This window comes from Leguminivora glycinivorella, chromosome 25 (genome assembly GCF_023078275.1).
Source record: "Leguminivora glycinivorella isolate SPB_JAAS2020 chromosome 25, LegGlyc_1.1, whole genome shotgun sequence".
Taxonomy (NCBI): Eukaryota; Metazoa; Arthropoda; class Insecta; order Lepidoptera; family Tortricidae; genus Leguminivora; species Leguminivora glycinivorella.
In genome coordinates, this window is record NC_062995.1 from 5442185 (window position 1) to 5468336 (window position 26152).

General features: G+C 36.6%; 1 protein-coding gene across 1 annotated transcript in view; it reads left to right on the plus strand.

Moving 5' to 3' along the window:
• The window catches only part of LOC125239514 (cytochrome P450 4C1-like), a 60207-nt gene that overhangs the window by 16334 nt on the left and 17721 nt on the right, over positions 1 to 26152 (plus strand). The window contains exons 2-5 of the mRNA XM_048147128.1: positions 10779 to 10959; positions 19676 to 19765; positions 20814 to 20927; positions 22047 to 22232. Of these exons, the coding sequence (XP_048003085.1) occupies positions 10803 to 10959; positions 19676 to 19765; positions 20814 to 20927; positions 22047 to 22232 (547 nt within the window). The 5' untranslated portion in view covers positions 10779 to 10802. The remainder of the gene's footprint in view (positions 1 to 10778; positions 10960 to 19675; positions 19766 to 20813; positions 20928 to 22046; positions 22233 to 26152) is intronic.

Here is a 26152-nt window from a genome sequence, read left to right on the forward strand (position 1 = left end):
CTACCCTAATACTGACGAATGTTCTAAAACGTAAGTACTTATGAACCCTTCATAAAGGGCAATGTCCATCTTTTATTACAAGCTTTTATTCAACTTGCCTTGTTAGTGTGTTAGTTTGGGTCAAAACGTAGAAGCTAAATTTGACCCACTTCCCGGTTTCCGATTGAGCTGAAATTTTGCATGCATATGTAAATCATGTGACAATGCAATATTATGGTATCATGGAGCTGATCTGATGATGGAGCAGAAAGGTGTTCATAGGAACTTTGTTATGAAACGTCGTATCCCCATTGAGTAAAAGGGGTTTTTACTTTTTAGAAACATCTCGGAGAGCAGTAGACAACTGTTGAAAGAAAGGTACAGTCGGCAATAAAAAAAAGCTTGTGCCAAAAAAGACGTTTTTGCAAAAGACTTATTCATATGCGTTTAGTCCAAATTGATTTAAAATAATATATCTAAAGGTTTCCTAACATTTTATAAATTTTACAGGTGCTGTAAGGCAGACATTTCCAAATGTAACGGAGGAAAGTTTCGAGACATGTAATGGTTTCAACACGCTGCTGAGACCCAACTCAAGAGACGTCAGTTTGTACTGTTTTGTCCATTCTCTATTGGGCATGCTTGTATGGAGAGGTATATATATTGGAGTACAGACATGGTGTTTGGTATGAGTATTATATACATCCTCTTGAGTCAAAGAGGACCGGTAGCCACTTTGAACTCCGTGTCCGAAAGGGTCAAAGTATGGAGCTCCCGGTACTCAGAAAAAAAATTCTGGCCTATTAGTTTTGAACTTTCGAGTCAAGTTTGGTGTCATTTTTATGTAAACTGTTCGCTTCATTTTTAAATTGAAGAAGATTAAAAATCACAGTAATATTATTAAGGCAAAAGTTTGTGAGCATACTGTGTTTGTTACTTCCTCACGCCACGCCCAAGTGCCTTAACAAATATTATTTATAAAATTAAGTATGGAGGAAGTAAGATATACCCTAAGTTAACACGTCGCTTCTTCTTGATCGTGGGTAACACTCGGGGCGCAGTATAATGATTATTAAAAATCTTTATGCTGTCCCCTATGCTGCGATGGCGATCGTTGCAGTACTTTCAATATTTTTTTTACATCAAATATTAGAATCATCAAAGATTACTAATAAAATAGGCTTTTTAAAAATATTTTTTAAAAATCATGATTAGTATAAAAATATGGAAATATGAGGATTTGTTTGCATTTCGTGGCTACTAAAAATTCATTATATTAAATATTGTGATATATTTTGCTATGGAACCCTAAAAAAGTAGTTACATAAAACTGACACTAAAATTGACTCAAAAGCTCAAACTAATCGGCCAGAATTTTTTCTGAGCAGCAGGAGCTCCATACTTTGACCCCCTCTCCCCCTTCGGACACGGAGTTCAAAGTGGCTACCGGTCTTGTTTGACTCGGGAGGACGTGTATAATACCCATACCAAACGCCAATGCCCTACTCAAAAATTCACCTTTTCCCAATAGAGAACGGACTGTGTTAGACAGACGACAGTGCATGTTGTTACACGGTAAATTTTACTAGAAGACCAAATTTATAAGTTCCTTAGTTATTCTATTTTTAACTAAATAAGTTCTTATTTAAAGTCACACACAGGTCGAACGCGATTAATTAACATTATTTTTACCTTTTTTCCCAACGTTTCGGCCAGGTTGCACTGGCCGTGGTCGCGGAAGACTGACGTCCCAGCAAAGTGTCACCGGAGATGTAAACAACACAAAACTACCCGATATTAATTTATATAAACTTACTAATAATATACTAACTAATAATAACTTACTAATAATAATTATTTATAATTTGCTTACTGCGGAAACGAATCACTGGATTGAGCTACACAAACCCAAAGTTCTTTCCACCGAGCGACACTATTATCCCCGGATTGTGAGGGAGGCGATCGAAATTAAAAAATATCCTAAAAACTTTAACAGGGAAGACGGGTATAGATTATCGCCAACATGGGGACCAGTGATTCAAATGTTCAAACCAAAAGATCTATCTTCGGACCAGTGCGCGGATGTTGTGAGTGCTGTGTGTCGTGCGGTGGGAAATAAACAATAACTAAAAGCGGGTAGATTATATTTATTTGTCTACCCCGAACATTTATATAAATTAATATCGGGTAGTTTTGTGTTGTTTACATCTCCGGTGACACTTTGCTGGGACGTCAGTCTTCCGCGACCACGGCCAGTGCAACCTGGCCGAAACGTTGGGAAAAAAGGTAAAAATAATGTTAATTAATCGCGTTCGACCTGTGTGTGACTTTAAATATGTGTACAAAGCGCGAGAACTTAAAGTGTTATAAATAAGTTCTTGTACTATAAGCAATCGGAATAGGCAGAGTAGATATATTTATTTTTAAACGAAATGACTTCCTTGCGATAGTATTTTTTCAGTACAGATGGTGTTTTTTTTTACGCACTAGTGCGAGAAGTGGTTCATTATACGCCAGGTCTAAACTTCGGAGGCTCATCTGTACTGAAAAACGTCGTACGATACACGTGCGAAAAGGAAATTCGTAACTCGTGTCGATTTAAAACACTCCCTTCGGTCGTGTTTTAATTTATCGCTACTCGTTTCGAACTTCCTTTTTACGCACTTGTATCGTAATGTACTATTTTGCCATATTGGAATCTTTCGCTTGCTCGAGTATCAATATTGGCACGTGCAGTTAAACAATAACTTTGCCCCCTTGTAAAACAATTAACTATTTTTTCAGTACAGATGGTGGTTTTTTTACGCACTAGTGCGAGAAGTGGTTCATTATATGCCAGGTCGAAACTTCGGACTCCGAAGTCTCGTTCGGAGGCTCATCTGTACTGAAAAACGTCGTAAGATACTATTTTAACAGCCTATATTGTGTCCCACAGCTGAGCAAAGGCCTCCCTAGCACACTCAACGAAGCCTACCTCATCGGAATTAATTCGTGTATAAGCGAATTTTGGTATAATTGTAGGGAATGGTGTCTTAATCCACATTCTCAAAGTACTCGGGGGTTTGGGTGGAGATAACGGGTAGAGGGGGAGTGGAAAAAGTCCCTTTTTTTTAGTTTTTCGTGAATACTTCTTAAACTGTGCCACGTAGCAAAAAATGTTTCAAGACACAAGTAATCTTCAGAAAATTCTCTACAAAGAAAAATATGTTCACTTTTTATCTGGGATCATGAAATATGGATAGGAAAAGATGGACAGGGAAGATTTTTTTTTATAATGCAAGTGTGATGAAAAACATTGTGCGTTACTCGGGAAGTATGAATATTACTAACTCGACTCTTTAAATCGCTCCAGCAAGCCAACTTACTCTCGTTAGTACAATGTACTATTATTGTCCGTCTTTTCCCCTCCATACTACTATTACCACCCCGACCCAAGAGTACTTTGAGTACGTGAATTAAGACACCATTCTCTACAACTATGCCAAAATTCGCTTATACACGAATTATTTCCCCCGACAGGCAGTTAAAAGTTGGGCGTGCTACCCTGTTTTCCGCCACTCGTCACGGTTTTTAAATTTCTTTAATTAACTATTTATCTGTTAAAAAGTTAGTGGACATTAGTTTAACGTTTTTTTTTAATATTTTATTTTCGAGTTAGGTCAGTTTGCAGTGTATTTTGACCTATTTAGAACTATATTAATTACGGTAGGTTCCCGGGACGTTAGTTACGCAAAAAAAAAATGTCGTAAGGAAATCTACTTTTTATATGTTCTACCAAGTGTAGGTAAATGTACTCTGCCTATTCCGATCACTGACTATAAAGCTTATTAAAACTCCATCGAGACTAGACTTCAATTTAAAGTGTACCCAGGTATTGGCTGTTGTATTTATTTATATCTGAATGTTTTTCATGTTATGTAATGTAAATGTTTATCATGTATTTCAGTCTGAAAGTTTAAACATATTATTATGTATATTTCATGTGCTGTGGCTAGTGACGTGTATAAGAGCCCTTGTGGCCTACTTGCTGAATAAATGTTTGTATTTTGTATTTATGATTTAAAAAACATGTTTTCATGAAAACTTATGTGCGTATTAGTTAAGAGGAAACAGGAATAGTAATTTCTTCATACAAATATTCTCGACTGTATCTTTCATTGGTTTTTTTTAAGTTAGAGCTTGGTTTTTAGTGCATTCCACGAGAATATCCTTTACGAAATACGTATATAAGGCAGCTATTCCAATCAAGTCAGTGAAGCTCGAGAAAATACTCTTAAGTCATGAAAGATGGTCAGGCACAAAATCGCTTTCTTAGCGTTGTCAGAAGTATTAGAATAATTGTATTTTGTACAGGACATTCTCGTGGAATGCCCCTTTTACCAATACTTCATATTGTGTCTGACTGTTTTGCTTCTTTTGATTTTATTTTGACACAGCTGCAAAGATAGGCGTGGTACCTATTCAAATCTGACATCGACTGTCCAAAAAACTAAACAGTCCGACACAGACAATCATTATCATCCAGATTTAAACATTTGATTACGATTGGTTAGGTTTTGGAGAACGAAACAGTGGAGAACAAAACCTTGATTTTTTCGATTTTTTAGGCACTAAATAATAGTAGTAGTATTCACGCACACTGTTTTTAAATGTGTTTGTGTGTATTATAATAGATATGTCATTGTCAATTCAAATATGTAACACCATTAGTATAAATAAGTATTATCATTGTACATTAGTATGGTGCTGGTTTGGTCTGAAGGGTTAAAAGAAAAAAAATGAAATAAATTATGTTGGCTGTATATCCATGTTTTTGTTTTATAAACATCAATGATTTTTGTGTGTGGTATTTTTAAAGTTTGACTTTATTTGTTTCTAGTTATTAAGCTGCACACGAACAGCAGCGAGCCTGGGCGAGAAGGCTCGCCCGCCCAGGCTCGCTGCGGTCCGCACGCAGCTCGCAGAGCACCTTGCGTGCATTTGTATTTGCGACGTCCTATCAACCACAAAAATTAATTTCCCTGCAATATCCCTATGAAATGTTGTGCGAACGATTCACGAGTTACTTTCTCATGACGTGCAATTAGCAAGTTCTAGCAATATTATTTTTTGACTAAACTAGTAAGTTGCCAGTGATTTATTGACACAACATACCAAATGGTTATATACCAGAAACATTATGAGCGCTACTTTTAGGTACATTACAAGTGTAACTTGCAAGGAACTTCACTAGAGTTGTTAAAGCAATGTTACATTTGTAACTTATTAAAAGGTGCCAGTGAAAAATTTATATAACATACAATTTCAAACTTTTTGGTTTATTACAAATGTAACCTTGCCGTAATGAATAGCGTGTAAGTTACGCACAAGTTGCATATGTGCTATTGTTGCAATGTACAAAAATGAACTTCTTAAAAGTTTTCGTCATAACTTTCTAGTAAGTTTATATTTCAATGTATCAGCAACATTGCTATTCAAAGTTATAGAAAGTTGTAAAATTCCGATCTGGGAAACTTACAGGGTTTATCTACAGCGCGGCCGAAAGCGTTTAACATCAATATAGCTCAAACATTGCTCTAACGTTACAAGCTTGCAATTGTAAGTTTCAAGCTCCCAGGTGTAGCATTGAGCAATGTTACCGCAAGTTCTGCTTGCTTAACGGGTATGTGGATAAGATATAGGTTTCTCTAAATTCCCAAAACTCTGATAAAAAAAAAATTACCGATAATTTGTAAATAAACGCTGCCAACGTCATCAGAGGATTTTCAATTTTACGTCACACGATATCTGTGTAAAAACCAAAATTTAACTAGGTTTCGTCACATTTGCAACAATCCTATGGAAAAGGCTAGTACAGTATTCATTTTATAGTACCTAACATTAACATTAATACAACAAAAAATATACTTATAGTAAAATATTTATTGTAAAGAGGTAGGAAATAAAGCGTAAAAAAGTCTGTTAATAAATCTGATAAATTATTGTAATTAATATCAACGCACTTTTTCCAAGCTATACAAACTCAAACGTTAATATCGATCGTTCATAACGATAAGTTGTCATCAAAACATTACGACTCATAGACAATTTAGACTTCGTAATGTCAGGAGTTTTTGATGTCATCCGTTCGAAATTACAATTATTGATGAAAATCGTTTTAGAAATGATATACTTCGGTGGTTTTTTGATTGATTACAATACTTTTTGAGTTTATTTAAGTGTATAATACATTTTTAGTAATGGTTAATGTGCAATTCCAGAGAAAAGTGAGATAATGTTTTCCAGCAGTGTTTACTGTGTACATGATTGTACAAGTAAGGTTGAACTGAGTGTACGAAGCAAGAGGTCCCGGGTTCAAATCCTCTATTCTTTATGGTTTTGACGACCGGTCTGGCCTAGCGCGTAATGACCCTGCCTGCTAAGGGCGCGGTCCTGGGTTCGAATCCCGGTAAGGGCATTTATTTGTGTGATGAGCACAGATATTTGTTCCTGAGTCATGGATATTTTATATGTATATAAGTATTAAGTATATATTTCAGTATATCAGTATGTATATCGTGGTCTTGCTACATAGTACCTACAAGCTTTGCTAAGGTGTCCCCCAATACTTATTTATTTTATTAAGTTCAGAAGTAACTTATTTATAATCTGGGGGCCGATTTTTGAGTCTCACGTGTTCGAATTCAGAAAATTGTCACTGAAAATAATAAGCAAGTCACCGTTTTCAACCGGTATTTTAGTGACAAAATCCCGTAAGCGAGATTCAAAAATCGCCCCCCTGTGGCCGTCTAAATCTGGCCTTAGGGTCAATGTCAAAGAATATAATGTCAATGTCTATGGAATTTGATGATTAGATAATAAATTCCAGTGTGTAACTAAAAAACGGTTCTCCTGTTTTTGGCCGGCAGTAAACTTTTTTTTTATTCGTATAATAATGGCTTTCTGCTACCAGGGCACTTTGCCAATGTCAAGTAAATTACAGAGATATATAAAACAGTATAGGTAGTTTTTTTGCGAACGAGGCCTTCGCGATGCACTGGAGGATAGCTGGAGCAGCAGTACAAAGCATGATGGCGGCCGGGACCACGAACTGCCGAGTGATGTCCGTAGAATCGGTTATTCGTATCTCCAAAAGAATTCTTCATTAAATGCACTCTTTGCGCAGGCTATTCACTGCATAATATCCTATCAAACTTATACATTAAACAGGAGAATGCAAAAATAAAAAAAATATATCGGAGGACGATCCGCCATGTTCCACGGGTCAAACGAAAGTCTCGGCAGTACACTTGTAGCTTTAGTTATTACTTATTAAGAATAGTTCGGCCGACACCGCGTGACGTACCAAGACTGTCAAACCGGCATAGATAGCATAAACGTTTGAATCGTAATCGTAAGTCCGTTTCAATATTAAAAAAGTTAAGTTACTTTTAAGTATTTTTTACCAAAAAAACTATAATTTTATTACACTTTTAGATTAAGTAATTTGATATGTTTGTAAATTTTTGCACTTGTTAAAAATAAAAAAAATATTTCATACACAAAAAAATATATTGAAAAATAAAATAAAATAATTAATGTTTTCATTTGGTAGAGGTTAACAATTTCATAACTATTTCAAATCGATAGCGTAGTTCTCGAAATATTTAATAATGTGACAGACAGACAGACAGACGGACAAGAGTCGCACCATAAGGATTCCTTCTGTACATTTTTATGTGTTGAGTAATATTAGGATAAAACGGCTTTCTATCAATATTCATTTTTATTTTTAGCCAAAAGAATTTTTCTTAATTTTTGTTATTTTGTGTATTTTCGTGTAATATTTGAATTTGCAACAAACTTACAAAGTGTTAGTAACTGACTAACTGTAATGCTATACGATATATAATTACATATTAAGCCAAAATTTGGAATATTTGAAGAAAAAAAAACTGAATTAAGTACAAAAATTTTTTTTTTTATTAATTTATTTATTTTTAAATAAAACGAGTATAATTATTTTTCACCACACCAACTGGTAAAGGCATTCTTTGCTATTCGAAAACAGATAGCAAAATTGCATTTTATCCACAAGGGGGCAAAGTAATTTCATGCAAATTTTAACCCGATGTCTTAATATGTCTGCTAGATTTTACCTATAAATGATGATTTTGAATCAAAAATATTGAATAAATTGATGAATTTGATTTATTTTGATGTTTTATAGTCAGTATTTTGTTCGTGTTGGTGTGGTGAATATTATTTTATTAAACACAAAATCGTATAAACTAATTATCTGTAAGAACTAAAACAATAACATGAAAACTATTAAAAAGGAAATACTTAATCTACAATTTTTAATTTTTTTTCTACGGAGAAAAGTAAAAACTCTAACAGACAGAATACTGTTGCTTAATACAGGTTTATGATTATTTATACAAGTGGTTATAAACATAACAGATAGATAGTTTATAAGTTAACTGTGAAGCTTAATATACTAAATATAAATAAACATGATGTGGATTGTTTGAAGAGCTGATTTAATCCATACTAATATTATAAATGGGAAAGTGTGTGTCTGTTTGTTTGTCCGCCTTTCACGGCAAAACGGAGTAACGAATTGACGTGATTTTTTAAGTGGAGATAGTTGAAGGGATGGAGAGTGACATACGCAAAAGCTAGTAAAAAATAAATAGGCGCTTGAGGCTGCATTTCCTAGCTGTACTGCAATGTTTAACTTAATTTTTCAGTACAGGGGGCCGATTTTTGAATCTTGGTCATTCGATTTTGTGAAATTCGTTCAATAATAATGTCCACTACTAGCGATTTAAATTCTACTAACAAAATCGAAAACGAGTGGTAATTACCACTAGTTTTAAAATTACTAGCCGCCCTTTTTCAAAAATAGCATTACATCGTTTTCCACAGAGTTTCGAACGGCGAATTCGTGCGTTCGAAATACAAAAATCGATTCCCTGGATGGTCATTTATTAGGAGGGCCATTTGTACTGAAATACGAAAAGGAAATTCGGAACTAGTGTCCCTTCGGTCGTGTTTTAATTTATCGCCACTCGTTTCGAGCTTCCTTTTTTACGCACTTTTATCATAATCAAAGCTCGGAACCAGTTTATTTATTACCGGTTAAAGTTACCGTCAATAGAATTTGTGAACAATGTAAACAAATCTTGTAGTCCAAATGTCTTTAATTTCCATTCTAACTCATCAGATACTGGCTAAATCCATGTGTTATTGAATCAATTTATATCACATTATGATCCTCAACCTTAGAAATAATAAAATTGTGCTAGAATATTGATATATATATAGAATGGTTTGTTTATATTTGACGACTGGTCTGGCGCAGTCGGTAGTGACCCTGCCTGCTACGCCGCGGTCCCGGGTTCGAATCTCGGTAAGGGCATTTATTTGTGTGACGAGCACAGATATTTGTTCCTGAGTCATAGATGTTCTATGTATATAAGTATTTGTATATTATATATATCGTTGTCTGAGTACCCACATCACAAGCCTTCTTGAGCTTACCGTGGGGCTCAGTCAATCTGTGTAAGAATGTCCTATAATATTTATTTATTTATTATTTATTTATATTGTTGACAATTTCTATTGACGGCGATTTTATTTAGATTTTACTCCGAACTTTGTAAAGAACGCGAACGTTATGAGAATTTTATTTTAACCGAAATAAACCGGTTTATTCGATGAGCGGCAAGATTAAATGTAAATACGCGTTCACGCAGCGACTTTTTTGTTTAGTTAGAATAGTTATAGAACAGTAGGTATTACCATACTAATATCTGGGCGACCGAGCTTCGCTCGGTTCTGTTTCGTATCCTTGACACGTGTCGCCATCTAGTTCAAAAATGAATAGTACCTACATCGAGCGAAAGAATTCTCAGCCTTAACAACACAACTACTCCACACGAGATGGCGCGCATTTCGCCACAAAAACTCAAATAGTGTATTTTTCTATTCGTTTTAGCCTTGACCTGTGTCGCCATCTAGTGTTTGCAATAAATAGTACTTACATCGACCGAAAGAATTCTGTCTTAACAGTACAACTACTGCACACGAGATGGCGCGCGAAGAAAAACGCATGAAAACTCGAAAATTCACGTTTTCCGGGACCTAAGGATAAGTTAGACCGATTTTTCACCCCCAAAAACCCCCACATAACAAATTTCAGCGAAATCGTTAGAGCGGTTTCCGAGATCGTCAGTGTAAATAAATAAATAAATATACAAGAATTGCTCGTTTAAAAGTATAAGATTCAATATACTCTATGGGTATTACCTCTATCATGCTGCGGAATAAACCGGTTTATTTTGTTCTAAATCGGTTAATAGAACGAAACCTTTAATAAAGCGTTCCCCTAAAAACCGGTGTTTAAAAATAGCGGTTTTTCGAGCGAAAACGAAATTTAAAGGTTTTTCCGCGAGTATATATTATGATAACGGTTTGAAAATTAAACCGGTATCCGAGCCCTGGGGACCGATTTTTGAGTCTCACGCGTTCGAATTCAGAAAATTGTCACTGAAAATAATAAGCAAGTCACCGTTTTCAACCGGTATTTTAGTGACAAAATACCGGTTGAAAACGACATAATGAGATTCAAAAATCGCCCCCCTGCCGGCGTATTATGATTCCAATTTTATCATTTATCCACGTGGATAAAGCATCCGTCACGCTTTGGCAAGTATGTCAGTGTGAGAGTGACAGTTGTCTTATCCACGTGGACAAGTGATAAAATTGGAAGCATGATACGCCAGCTGATCGTAATCCTACTATTTTTCCTGCAGGTGCAGCTCTAAAGTTGGGCCAGGATGATCTGGCAGCTGTTGTTGGTGGTGACGGTACTTGGCGTGGTGTACTACCGATGGACGCGTCGACGGCTGTATCAACTTGCAAAGAAGATACCTTGCTTGCCAGACTGCTACCCTGTTATAGGTCACGCACACATCTTTGCTGGTGGTAATGAAGGTAAGCTTTCAGAATAAAAGTACTACCCAAGCGCGGATCCAGCTTTATGCCCAGGGGGGGTCACGTGGTAAAGGCCCGGGGCACCAGGGGGGGGGGGGTGTCACGTGGTCTATTTGTATGGCCAACTTAGTCTCCAGGAGGGGGGTCATGACCCCCCCTGGATCCGCGCATGGTACTGCCGAAGACATGTGTAACTCCGTATACTTAAACGGAAAAAGTCTAAGAAAAAAACGTATCTCATAGCCATAGAGAAAAAGATACCGTGGCCTATATTGCGTTACACCTTTGGGGGACGCTCGGCTAGATGGCTCTAATATTCAGATTTGACATAATCAAGCTAAGAATATGGGCTAAATTGTCAAAAATGACGTATAAAAATTTTAAGCCTGTGTCGAGAGATGGCAGTCTATGCACTGTGATTAGGTAGGTACACATTTTACTTTGACAGTAACTAATTAACACTCGATCCTCTTTGGTACTTACTACTCACGCGGCTCATAGTGCAAATTTCAATCAAAGCCGTTTCGTTTTTATTGTGAATTTGTTTAAATTATGGTGTTTTCAAAAACTACAGCGCGCTGTTCAAAATCCCACACAAAATTAGTCTTGCCACTCTTCGCGAAACATTTACCACACACACACACACACACACACACACAACACAAACCTTCTTGAACTTTCTGCTGAGCATAGTATAGTAGCTTAGTCAATGTCAATGAGGAGGCACACTCAAAGGTTATGACAGATGGCGCGACCCTATTAGTCCATTGCACAGATAAAGAATTTCATACGTGAGAGCGAGAAGATGATATGTTTTTTCCCCCTCTCACACATGAATGACAGTGACATGCACAGACACTTGCACTGGCGCCGCCTGGTGGGATAAAATGTCAGTGTGCCTCCTCCTTTGTATAAGAAAGTCCCTATAACATACGGTGTGGAAAGATAAGTCGGGCCCGGGGGCGATTTTTGAATCTCGCATACGGGATTTTGTCACTAAAATACCGGTTGAAAACGGCGACTTGCTTATTATTTTCAGTGACAATTTTCTGAATTCGAACGCGTGAGACTCAAAAATTGGCCCGCTGGAGGGATACTCCCTTAAATCCTTAATATTTGAAGTAAGTAGGTATTTACTTATTTACTTTATTTTCAAGAACTATTTTTAACAAAAGCTGCATATTAACCTTCGACATCCATTTGTTTTTTTTTTTTTTGGAAAGCAAACACAATGATTCAAACACACAATAACATTCGCTTATTTCCTAAACAGCTCTCACTAAAAACATTTAAGTATAATGGAACTAGGTATTACTACACTTACTAAACTTAGGGTAACTAATTAATTACTAACATTAAATGCTAAACTTTTACAAGAAGAAACAAAGAACTAACTACAACTATGCAAAATACATATAATAAAGTGTTATATGCAATAAAGTGTGCCTGTTTTTATTAAAGAGAGTAGAGTAGATAATGTAGATTATATTATGCATCTCATCAACATCAAGTTCACATCAACATCAAAACACGGACAAATGTGCGAGGTCGCCATCTTTGAGCGGCTCTTGACATTAACCTTCACTCTGCAGGGTTCAGATGGGTGGCCCTCTATCATGTGTCGTAATGTCTGTCACGTGGCATTTGTCCCATTGATTCGGTCAAAGTGTGTTTTTTGAAGAAAAAAAAAATCCAAATAAAAAAAAATGCCGTTTGATACCTTAGAGTAAGGTGCTTTGCGCACACTAGCGTCCACTCCCCCCCACCTGACGCAACCCCCCCTTTTACCCTAAAAATATGTCCCAAAATTTAGTTTTTTTTTAATTTTTGGGGAAAGTATACATTTTAGAAAAAAGTTGTCAATGAAAGAAATAATGTTCATAAAATTCCCAATAATATTATTTTATAATGACTTTTCTTAAATTTAAGAAAGGTCATTATAATATTTTTTTGATATCATGCACTGGACAATTGTTGAACACGGTTGAACAATAAAGATCTATCTATCTATCTATCTATCTACTGTTTTCATGATTAGATTAGATTAGATTTCTTTATTTCATGATAAAAATTACACTATAAATTTGTTACATGCCAAAGTTATGTTTATCTTCTCATCATGATCGTCGAAAATTACATTATAAATTGAAAATAATAAAATGAATATTTTCTCCCAATAAGGATCGTCATTTACAAATAGAAATACACAAAACACAATAAAATTAAGAAATGAAATAAAATCCGAAGTCAGTGAAATCAAATGAATGCTATCACAAATTCAATTCCATGTACTCATTTACAGAGTACAGAGGGTTATCTAACAAAAGGTTTCTCAATTTGCGCTTAAATGCTTCGTCATATGGCTCATTCCTAAGATCGGCGGGTAAGTGTTCGTAGTAAGTAGGGCCGATGACACGCGGGTTCTTTCTTGAAAGTGCCATGCGACGGGGGACTGTTCTCAGACGGCCTGTAGCTCGAAGCTGTTTGCCCGGACAGGCAACGCGAGCAAATTGAGATATGTTTTGCCTAACAAATAACAGTATATCAAACATATATTGTGCGTAGTGCGTCATTATACGTTGAGAAAAAGAGCTCTCTGCAAGGGTGCCTGTCTCTTACTCCAGCAAGTATACGTATTGCACGTTTCTGCATTATAAGGAATCTTATTGTATCTGATGAGTTTCCCCAGAGCAGCGATCCGTATGCCATGATAGAGTGGAAATGCGCAAAGTACACCTGCTTTAAGGCTTCTGCGGAGATAAGAGGCTTCAGCTTCCTCAACGCAAACGACGCACCACCCAATCGATCACAAAGATTGTCAACATGGCACTTCCAATTCAGAGTGTTGTCTATCAGGAACCCTAAAAACTTACTCTGTTCGCACACGGGCATCGGAAAATTAGCCATGCATGATGGTGGTTGTACCTTTCGACCGGAAAATAACATTATATTTGATTTAGAAAAATTGTTAACGTTCATTCATCTAACTACATCTCATTCATTCAACATTACATTTCAACATAAATTGAAAAACATCCGACAATATAAGCATTAGATATAAAAACAATGACTGTAACAACTTTTAGCATTTTACAACACAACAACATTTTAAATATTCACCAAACTTACTAAACTTAATAAAGTAACAAATCAAGTTAACTTTTAGGCACCAAGAATTTCTTACACGAGATAAAGTTTCATCTTCACAGTACTTCTGAAAGCTCTTTTCTTTAATGCTTTACCTCGGGCAAAGGTAATATGTATAGGGTCACCAAACGTCTGCCGCTGCAACTGCCACTTGCTAATCACCTCTGCTCTAGATGTCGACTTCATCGGGTAGGGCCACACATACTTGGTGAACGCATCAACAACTGTAATTGTGTGATCGTAGGACTTCTTCGTCTCAGTGAATGCCCTTTTCCTCATTCTCATAGCAAAATGACCATTACTATGCACCTTATATGCAACTTCCTTCCCCATTACCTTAGGCACCACCGTTTGCTGTTGGTCTCCTTTGTTTGGCATGCCATTTTCCAAACACAAGTCATTATAGTCACCATCTTTCAAAACTTAATTATTAATTAAGTAATTTATCTATGCCTATATTTGACACCTTAGCTGTGTAATTTATAAAATGTAATAAATTGACTCAATCCTTGTGTATATTTGTAATGAATTATTGTGTAACAAATTATATTGACATTTTATTGTACATACTTTAAATAATTGTTAAATATTGCATGCCTTGCTTGGTAGAACACAAGAACTGCTTTTCAATGTTATCATCTTATGTAATCTCACTATGTTCTTGCAATAAACGATTGACTATTGGCTATAAAATTAGCTGTTTAGTCGCATTGAGCTCTTAATTTCGCCACAGGGATAATTATCATCTTTCAGAGTGATCTTGAGCTCGATCGGCGCTTCCTTAGTCTGCATACTCGACAACCAAATGCTCGACGTTTTCCTAACAGTACCATCGCGATCAGAAACAGTGAAGTTCTCACTCACGCAATCCACTTTAAATTCGTCGAAAGAGTTTTTGTTGATTAGGTTATATCCACTGCCAGAGTCTATTAACGCCTGCGTTTCTACGTCACATAAACTTTAAAGGTTTTTTTTTAGTATTTTTCGTCTTCATATCATCTACATTATCGTATTAAGTATTTTGTTGCAATGTTTACATCGTGCCGACAACTGTTTCCGCCATGTTGACAGCTGTCTCGTCATTGGCCAATATTCCAATCATGACCGCTTGTCGACGAATATCTGTCGCCGCGGACTGCTTTACCGATGGAGCCGCTTGCTGATTCGCCTTTTCTCCCGAGCCATAGGTGCAACACTGCTTTACCGACGGATCTGCGCAACCAGCATGGTCGCGCGATAGACGATAAAATATCAGGCCGTCCCTATCGCACTTACATATAGTGCGATTGAGACGGCCTGCTATTTTATCACTTAACGAGCGACCATAATTGCTTGCCAGGTCTTCGAAGGACACTCGCTGAGTCGCTGCTTATATGGTCATAATAGACGGAGAGCTGGCAGAGTTTTGGAGTAGGTCCTTGAGGCAACCTGGAAAGGTGCTCAGAACATCAGGTCTGCAAGTCTGGCTTTATCAAGCTATAAATTTTTAAAGATTTAATTTTTTGAGGCCCAAAAAAGGTGTTTGAGGCAACCTGGAATTATTAAAAAGTGAAATTAGAGTTCCTCAGAATAGTCATACTTGTTATGGAGAATTTTTGGCCAAAAGCTGCACTTTTGGATGGAAGCAAGCCGCTTTGCATGGTGATAGTAGACATCATAGTAAACGATTTTTTCCGAGGATATCGAAATTTCATCCCTTAGGAAGCCGAGCGTAGCGAGGTGTTTTATGAAAATGAAAAAAATTCTATCTTTTTATTGTCATCGTCAGATTTTGACAAAACGTATCTCAAATGAAAGGTATTGATTTGTGTAATTTAAAAAAAAATACAAAGAAAAATTCCCAATTTTTTTCAATATTTTTTTTAAAGTTACATAAAGCAATACCTTTCAAATGAAACATGTTTTGTCAAAATCGGACGACGTAAAAAAAAAGAGATTTTTTTTCGGTTTTCGTAACCGACCTCGCTGCGCTCGTCGTTCTAAGGGATGAAATTATAATATCCTTGGAATTTTTAATTCTATTTTGATGTGTACTGTTACTATGTATTTTTCTGTGTCAGAAAAACATATTACTTCTGACTTTCTGGCAAAGGAATTTCAAAGTGGCCATATAAAGCGATCTTTCCCAACTTTGGCAACTTGTATCTTAAAAATGCTACTCCGATTTCAATGCGGTCTTCAGTTTTCAACTACAAATTTATCTGTCTTTGATTAAAAAACTCGCATATCGACATTGTACATTTTGTCTGTCATTCTTTGAAGTTATTCAGTGCGAGACGTAAATTTACTTTTTTTAAATTTTTTTCTTACTTTTCTTTCAAAATTTTTTTCTTTGTATTTTTTTTAATTACACAAATTAATACCTTTCATTTGAGATACGTTTTGTCAAAATCGGACTACACAATAAAAAGATAGAATTTTTTTAATTTTCATAAAACACCTCGCTACGCTCGGCTTCCTAAGGGATGAAATTTCGATATCCTCGGAAAAAATCGTTTACTATGATGTCTACTATCACCATGCAAAGCGGCTTGCTTCCATCCAAAAGTGCAGCTTTTTTTTTCATAACTTAGTATGACTAGAAGTCGCATGGTATTTATGCCAGATCATTTGGCCGGGTCCTTCACCGTGCCAGAACAGTGCAAAGTGGTAAAAAAAAACCAAAAATGGTTCTAGAGGCAATCTGTCATTTTTACCAGTAAAAGATGAGGGTCTAAATAGCCATGGAAAAATAATGCCATGACATGAAGTGGGTTCCGTACCCTACCATTCGATCTTGAAAGTAAATTTTTTAGTTTTTCGTAAATAACTCGTAAACGGTGGCCCACAGCAAAAAATATATATGTTTAACAGAAAATATGTACATAAAATATCCTACAAGAAAGGTTATGTACGTTTTTTCGATATGATCAATATACATATAGAATAGAAATATTTTTTCCCCTCACTAGCTCGGAAACACGTGTTTTGTCCTTTAATACCAGCGGGTAAAAACGCATTTTATCCACTAGTGGGTAAAGTAATTTGACCTTGAATAAAGTAAAAAAAAATGCTTTAAAATTGATAAAAGGTGAATCTGGTAATAAAGATGATTTACCACCTGTGGAACTACTGGAAGCAGTGATAAACGCATTTTTTTGCCTTGTAGTTTCCTCGCTATAGTGAGGGGAAAAGTTTTGTGTTACACTCGGGTGCAAATGTATTTTACTTCTCGTGTGTTAAAAAACTCGCAAGTTCAGGATTCTACTCTCGAACCACTCGCTTCGCTCGTGGTTCAACTATAGAATCCTTACACTCGCTCGTTTTTCAATTCCACACTCGGCGTTAAACTCGGTGTTGGTCATGATTAGAGAAGCATCTGAGCACCTTTCCAGGTTGCCTCATGGACCTACTCCAAAATCCTGCCAGCTCTTGGACCATAATCATTGCAAAAAAACACTTCAGTCCTTTAGTACATGATCCTCTTGACACGGCGGCAAGTGATTGGAGAGTCGAGTAGGTAGATAGGTCTTCCCTATGGGCCTATCGGTTTTATAAACACACATACAACAAGTAGGCGCGAACAATTTATACTTACTTTTCTATGATTCAAATTCACATCATATTTTATTTTTCTAATATTCAACTAGGTAGATAAAAAAGTGAAAAACAACAACATAATTATTTTTAAACAAATTTAAAAAAAAAACGGAGCTGGGTCTCGAACCTGAGATCTCAAAAATGCAAGTCAAATACTCTAACCCCTGAGCCAAAAAACGAGGTGCCGCCGCCTCAAAATATTGAATCATATTCAGATATGGTTACTCGGCTATGTAATTAATTATTATCTCACTAGACGGCACTTTTAAACATTGAAAATAGCGCCATCTGTAAATAACTCGAAAACTAAGAGGTACCAGCGACGATAACTCGCGTTAAGTAGGCCGTGTAGCGATGTACTGAGTTACCAATCTATGATATTATTAAATCTATTAGTAGAGCCCATTTGACCAGCCAGCTCAAGATATCAAGTTAAAAGTTGTATGAAATTACTTTTCACTCTTGTGGATAAAACGCAATTTTGCTATCTGTTTTGAAATAGCAAAGTACGCTTTTACCAGTTGGTGTGGTGAAAAGTAATTTAACCGAACTTCACAATCCCGGGCCGATTTTTGAGTCTCACGCGTTCGAATTCAGAAAATTGTCACTGAAAATAATAAGCAAGTCACCGTGACAAAATCCCGTATGCGAAATTCAAAAATCGCCCACGTGTTCAAATTTTCTACTAGAATTTTCCCGTTCCGTGGTTTAACTAAGGACTGATTCGTAACAAATCTGATATGGAGGCAATGACGACAGGGGGTCAATTGTAACTAATCCATTTTTTTTTCCTTATTACACGATGATGTTGAGTTCTACATGTATCCACCGAACACGCCTACCATATATAACCGGTGGACACTCTATTTAATAATGCAAACATTGTAAAACATGGAAAAAATGGACCAATTAATTTTGCCCAGTCGCCGGTCGAGATTTGCCCCGCTGTACCTTAAGTATGTGCAAAGCCATCTTATCACCTTAACCCGTCGGCAGCCTTAGGTGACACATAGCCCTAATTATATCGGAGTAATTTCAAACACTAATCGACATGACCTATTGACATCCACCTTATGAGGCAGCCCATATCTAAATATGTACTGTCTAAGTGTATTTTCACATTATCCGATCCGATATATTTTTTTTCCCCCCACTAGCTCGGAAACACTTGTTTTGTCCTTTATTACCAGCGGGTAAAAACGCATTTTATCCACTAGTGGGTAAAGTAATTTGACCTTGAATAAAGTCAAATTAACTGCTTTAACATTGATAAAAGTAGGTGAATCTAGTAATAAAGATGATTTACCACCTGTGGAAGTACTGGAAGCGGTGATAAACGCATTTTTTGCGTTGTAGTTTCCTCGCTATAGTGAGGGGAAAAGTTTTGTGTTACACTCGGGTGCAAATGTATTTTACTTCTCGTGTGTTAAAAACCTCGCAAGTTCAGGATTCTATTCTCGAACCGCACTCGCTTCGCTCGTGGTTCAACTATAGAATCCTTTCACTTGCTCGTTTTTCAATTCCACACTCGGCGTTAAAATACAACTTTGCCCCCTTGTATAACAAATAACTATTATTGATTTATTGCAGAAAACACATTACACAAATCATAATTTAAATCTTCGCCAAACTGCACAGCAGTTTGTATCATAACGGGTGTAGGAAGGATTTCAGAGGCAAAAATCAAAGATGGCGGTGTAAATATATGGGATATCGGTCCTACATCCGATATCGGATCGGATATTGTGAAAACGCACTAAGTCTATGTCTTCAAAGACTGTGTTAAGCAAAACATGTCAGCATTTAAAATCGATTATCAAGCCTGGGAAACCTTAGCTGAAGACCGTGGTCAATGGCGAAAGCATTTTGTGGAGAGGAGAAGAGGCTATGCGACGAAACCTGGTTTAATGCTTATTATGTGCTGTATTCTTTTCTTGTACAATAAAGTGTTTACTTACTTACTTACTTTAAATCTTTTTTTTTTCTTCAGATATAATGCAAGCGTTGCAGACCATAGGTCGAACAGCTAACGAGCAAGATGGTCTTACAAGTTTCTGGGTGAGCAACAGGCTATTCGTTGGTAAGTAATAAAATTACCCCCCCGTCAGAAGGAGATCAGACATGCTAGGCTATTTTTATGAGAGAGAGTTTTTTGTCGCGTCCATGGGCTAGTATGAAAGTGCGCTTACGAAGCGACGCCACTTTTCATACAAATAGGTAAGTCGCCGAGCAACTTTGTCGCCCGTGGGCGCGCAGCCGCGCACCCTAAGAGAATTTTGAGTACCTATTTGTGGCCTAGCGGTAAGAGCGTGCGACTTTCGATCCGGAGGTCGCGGGTTCGAACCCGCCCGTTTTTCGGAACTTATCTGCGAAAAGTCATTTGATGTTTGCCAGTCGCTTTTCGGTGAAGGAAAACATCGTGAGGTAACCGGACTAATTCCAATAAGGCAGGAAGGTCACATGGCAGTCGCTTTCGTAAAACTAGTGCCTACGCCAAATCTTGGAATTAGTTGTCAAAGCGGACCCCAGGCTTCCATAAGCCGTGGCAAAATTCCGGAATAACGCAAGGAATTTGAAAATGTTTTCATGTTTTGTATGAAATCAGTTTTTAGCTCCTAATTTTTAATACCAGAGTAGCAAAAATGTCCCTACTTTTAGCAAAAATATCTATAGTAGATATTCTAATATTAAAAATTCTAAAGTTGTAGTACCTATTCTAATATTGTAAGGTTGGGACAGAATAGCGGGAAAATAAAAACAATACAGTGTCAGAAAATATTTAGTAGATTAGGTAGTTGAAATTATAGAGTACTCTAGCTCTTACCCGCGGCTTCGCTCGCGTTAGAAAGAGACAAAAAGTAGCCTATGTCACTCTACGTCCCTTCAACTATTTCTACCTAAAAAATCACGTCAATTCGTCGCTCCGTTTTGCCGTGAAAGACGGACAAACAAACAGACACACACACTTTCCCATTTATAATATTAGTATGGATATTATAGGATACTAGTTAGTTTATTGAATGTGTTGAAATTACCCGCGTAGAGTAATTTAACCCACTGTAGGTACTTTACATCAAAATATGTAAGAATATAAGTATCCAAGTAATTTTTATTTAATTTTTTGACAGCTCTGACAGACCCTAGAGCTATCGAGGTGGTCTCAAAAGCGTGCCTGGGCAAAGATGAATACCTTATAAAGTATATACGGACTGCTATAGGCAACGGGTCCATATTCGCTCCAGGTAAGACATTTCTATTATTTTATACTATTTCAGTGGTAAACAAGCAAACGGCCCGTGTTTAAGCAAGTCCTACGGACGCCTGATACTTCAGACCCTGTAGCCGAATGGAATTTCTCCGACGCAAAACGAAAACGAAACGCCGCGAAAGCTAGTTCGGCTCTGCCGCGACAATACGCGGGAGCGATAGACATAGATATCTACTATCGTTTCGTTTCGTGAGCGTTTGTGCCATTCGGCTACGCACCCAGAAGTACCTTGTCACATTAGTTTCGCTTTAACATTTTTGGCAACCTTACTCACTGGAATAAAATTTAAAAAAAACGTCCGACATAGTGGACCGATTTTCATGAAACATGGCTAAGAACACTCCCGACTAATTCAGCTTTCAAACAAAATAACTAAATCTAAATCGGTTCATCCGTTCGGGGGCTACGATGCCACAGACACACACACAAACAGACAGACACGTCAAACTTATAACACCCAGTCGTTTTTGCGTCGGGGGTTAAAAATTCGGGACTACCCAAGCTGCCCAAGAGTTAATGGAGAAAAATGATTCGAGCCCTACATTCCAGCAGAGGGTAACAGGATGTAAGAAGAGATTTTATAGGCGTGCCTCTGCTCCTAAAGTCGCCGTCAATAGAACTTGTGAACAATGTAAACAAACCTTGTAGTCAAAATGTCTTTAATTTCCATTCTAACTCATCAGATACTGGCTAAGTCCATGTGTTATTTAATCAATTCATATCACATTATGATGCTCAACCTTTAAAGTAATAAAATTGTGCTAGAATATTGATATTTTATAGAATGGTTTGTTTACATTGTTGACAATTTCTATTGACAGCGATTTTAAGCAAACGTCAGAATATCAAAGAAAAGGCGGTGATACATAATCGCGTTTTCACATTATCGGATACGATATCGGATGTAGGACCGATATCCTATACCTACATTAAAAGCGCCATCTTTGATTTTTGCCTTTGAAATCCTTCTTACATCCGATATCCGATCGGATCGGATACTGTGAAAAGAATCTTACTAGTGAGTTTTGGCATCAATTCCATACATACTGTCTGTATGTGCTCCGTAACACACAATTAATGTTAATCGTTGCAGTGAACATCTGGCATCCTCGCCGCAAGATAAACGCCCCCTTCTTCAGCCGCAAGAACCTGAACCAGCTTGTCCCAGTGTTCGACGCCAAGAGTTCCATCATGGCGGACTTACTTCAAGCCGAGGCAGGGCGGGGAGACTTTCCTATCTGGAGATACATTACCACCTTCACGTTTGATACAGTTTGCGGTAAGAGCTACACGAGCTTATTCCACCTTCCCCATTCTACCATCGGACTATTAGATGCATGGCCGATTTCCACTCTCACTTCGATTCGCACGAAGCGCTGTGCTTCTTCTTTTTAATCACCTTCCAAATCTCAAAGGAAGGGGTTATCAAGTCGTCTGTATGTTTTTTTTTTTTTAATGTTTGTTCCTCGATATCTCCGTCGTTACTAGACCGATTTTGAAAATTTTTTTTTTGATTGAATGTATATGCATACAGATTGGTCCCATTTTTCTCAGACCCCAGTTCTGATGATGGGATCCTGGAGAAATCGAGGGAACTCCTCAAATCTGAAAGGCATACATATGGTGATTTTTGTGTTTTTAAAGGAACAGCATGCATTTACGTACGGAACAGTGACATTTGGTGCAGTGGAACTCCTGATGATGGTCAGAATGGAACTTCTCAAATCTGAACGGCACACTTATTGTGACTTTGGTATTTTTATTTTTTATTTTTTTTTTTTTTTTTTTAACAAATAAGTACATTATATTTTTCACATTTATGTTTCTCGCCAAACTGTCTTGCAGTTTGTTGGCGAGATAGCGCTCATTTTTTAACATTTATATATATAGTATACTTAGGTACTTACATATTTATTAGGCACTAATTAACTTAAAACTATTTACATGCAATGCGCAAGCTTATGTTATCATTATTACATGCTAATGCTTCCTGGACTACTCAATTACACTTATACTGTATAAGAATGTCCTATAATATCTATTTATTTATTTATTTATTTATACTTTAGGTAGGTAGATAAATATCTTAGGGCAATTTCTCCAATAGCGTTTCTTTTAACTTTTTCTTTAATTCTGCTATGGTACATCTATTTTCTTCCCTTAGCAAGCTAATTTCATTATATAACTTTGGTACCAAAAACATATTAGTCCTTTTGCCATAGTAGTTTTTAGCATTCCTTTGAACAACTTTTTTTAGTCTTATACTCTTTGTTGGATATTTACTCTGTTTTTTTATTATATATTTATTATTATCATAATAGTTTTCTACTGCTAGTATATATTGCACTTTTTGATGTATAGGCAGTATTTTACATATCTTGTACAATTTGTCATATTCCCCTTTAAGTTTCTTCTTAAATTTTTTACTTACCAAATATTTCATAGATCTTAACTGTATTTTTTAATTTCTTCTAAATAAGTATGAAAAGTTCTACCATAAACACTAAGACCATAACTAATAATTGAGTCAACTAACGCGTAATACACAACTAGCATTGTTCTTTTACTAACTAAACTATTTAAATGATATAACTTACTTAGGACTGAACGGAGTTTGGAACAAACTGCAGTAACATGGTTTTTCCAGTTGAAATTGTTATCTACATGCATACCTAGATATTTATAAGTACTAACATATTCTAAAGGTTCACAACTACAACTATGGATATTACCTATTCCATTGTGCAGACATTCGTAACTATGACCTACTATAGCATACTCATTATAATTAACAGTTTTTGCCTTTCGATTATATGGGGAATATATGTGCATACATTTTGTTTTTGACAAATTTATGATTATGCCGTTATCGTGAGCCCATTTCACTACTCTGTCAAAGTCTCCTTGAATGTTATTATGGGCTACCGAAATATCGATGTCTGAAGCAAGTATGCACATATCGTCCGCATACATAAACACTTTACAGTCGGTCAGGACATTTACCACACTGTTGACAAGCATTACAAAGCCGACAGGGCCATACACCGAGCCGGTGGGCACCCCGAGCGTGACGTCACACTCCGCGCCCGTGGCGCCGGCGACGCTCGTGCGTATGCTCCTGCCCGCCAGGTAGCTGCGGAACCAGTCGTGGACGGGGCCGGCGATGCCACACTCACTCATGGCTTGAAGTAGCACCTCGTGGTCTAAAGTATCGAATGCCTTTTTATAATCTATAAAAAGTGCCAGAACTTGCTTACCTTCATTCAAACAGCTGTTTATTTCCTCTGAGAAGTGTGACAGCGCCGTCGCCGTACTCCGACCTCGCCGGAACCCGTGCTGTGCGTCCGCAAGTACATTGTGTTTCTCCAGAAAACCTGATATTTGTCCAACGATCACTTTTTCCATTATTTTGTTAATAACCGACAGTATTGCTATGGGTCTGTAATTCGTATATTCTAAATGACTTCCATTCTTATATATAGGTCTTATGTAGGATTTTTTCAGGTTTTCTGGATAAACACCTTTAGTCACACACATGTTAACAAATTTAGCCAAAATGGGGCATAATTGTTTTTTAATATATTTAATGTCCTTTATTCTAATTTGGTCTATTCCTGGCGCTTTATTTGCACTTAAATTATTTACAATTTTTTCAATGTCATTCGCGCACACTTTTTGAAACCTAAATGACAAGTCTATTTTATTAATATATGAATTACGATCTAAAAACTTTACATTACAATTGTGCTTTATATTTAATATCTCTTGGGTAAACGTTTCAGAGAATTTACTACATATGTTATAAATATTATCAACTTTTCCCAGATAACGCAAAACTACTTCGTCTACATTTAGTTTGAGACGCCCCAACCAACCGTTAATCGTATTCCAAATTTTTTTATAATCATTTTGACAATTTTTAATTTCCTGTCTTCGATACATATTCTTAGCATTATTTATTTGTTTATTTACAATATTTCTGTATTTGGTGTATTCTAGTCTTTTGCACATATTATTTGGGGACGCCTTCCACACTCTAAACAACTCGTCCCGTTTAGAAATCATAGCAAATAACCTTCTATTTATCCATGGTTGTGTAATCCTTCTTACCTGTCGTTTTTTTTCAATCTTACTCTCACTATAAATTGACTCAAAAACTGTACTTAGTTTATTATATAGCAGCAAGGGACAAGTTATCATAAGTAATTGTGACCATTCATAATTATCTAATTTGCTATTAACGAGCTTATCGTCTAAAACAAGTTGTGTATTTTTTTGCAATGCACTTTTATTAAAATGCTCCCGTTCAAGGTCCAAACTTAAGCCGATCATATGGTGATCCGATATACCGCATTCTATCACACTCACGGCCGCAGGCGCTTGTTGCCGTCTCGCTCGCACCCACACATGGTCTATACACGACTCGTCCAGCCGCCCGTCCACGATACCGACCCGCGTTATCTCCGAACTAGGTATGCAGCACTGCAGGCCATATCCACACAAGGTGTTTTTGTAGTTACTAATCGACGAATTCATATTTTCTCTAGATAAGTCCATATTTATGTCTCCAATAATTATCAAATCCTCGCAGCTTGGTACGCGCTGAACACATAATTCCAGTTGTTGTATAAATACATTTTTGTTCGTTTGGGGAGGTCTGTAGATAGCCAGTAAGTTAATTTTTCTTTTATCTAGTTGCACAATTCCATATATTAATTCCATACTTAGGTAATTTACCTCTACTACCGAAAAATTAATTTTATTTTTAACATATATTAATATGCCCCCTCCGCGGCCCGTTTGTCTAGTTTTTGAATAGATGCAATATCCATTTATCCCATAACATGAAATTTCATCTTCCCTTATGTTGACTTCAGATAATATAATAATATCTGGTTGGTTTTGACACTGATCAATTAAAACTAATAATTCATTAAAGTGCTTACGCAGCGACCTTATGTTTAGATGTAATGTGATAATTTGTTTTTTCTTATTGTAAGCTGTACTCCATGTTTGGATGTTCTTGTGGCGTGAAAAGTCCACTTCACCTTCAATATCTAGAAGACTATCTATTTTGTCACGAATGGGAAATCATGTAGTGTGTACACACAGCTATTTGCTTAGTGACTAGGCTGTAATGTTTACGATGTCTTTTTCACACCTTATTTTATATATTTTTGCGTCGTTTTCTTTCCGAGC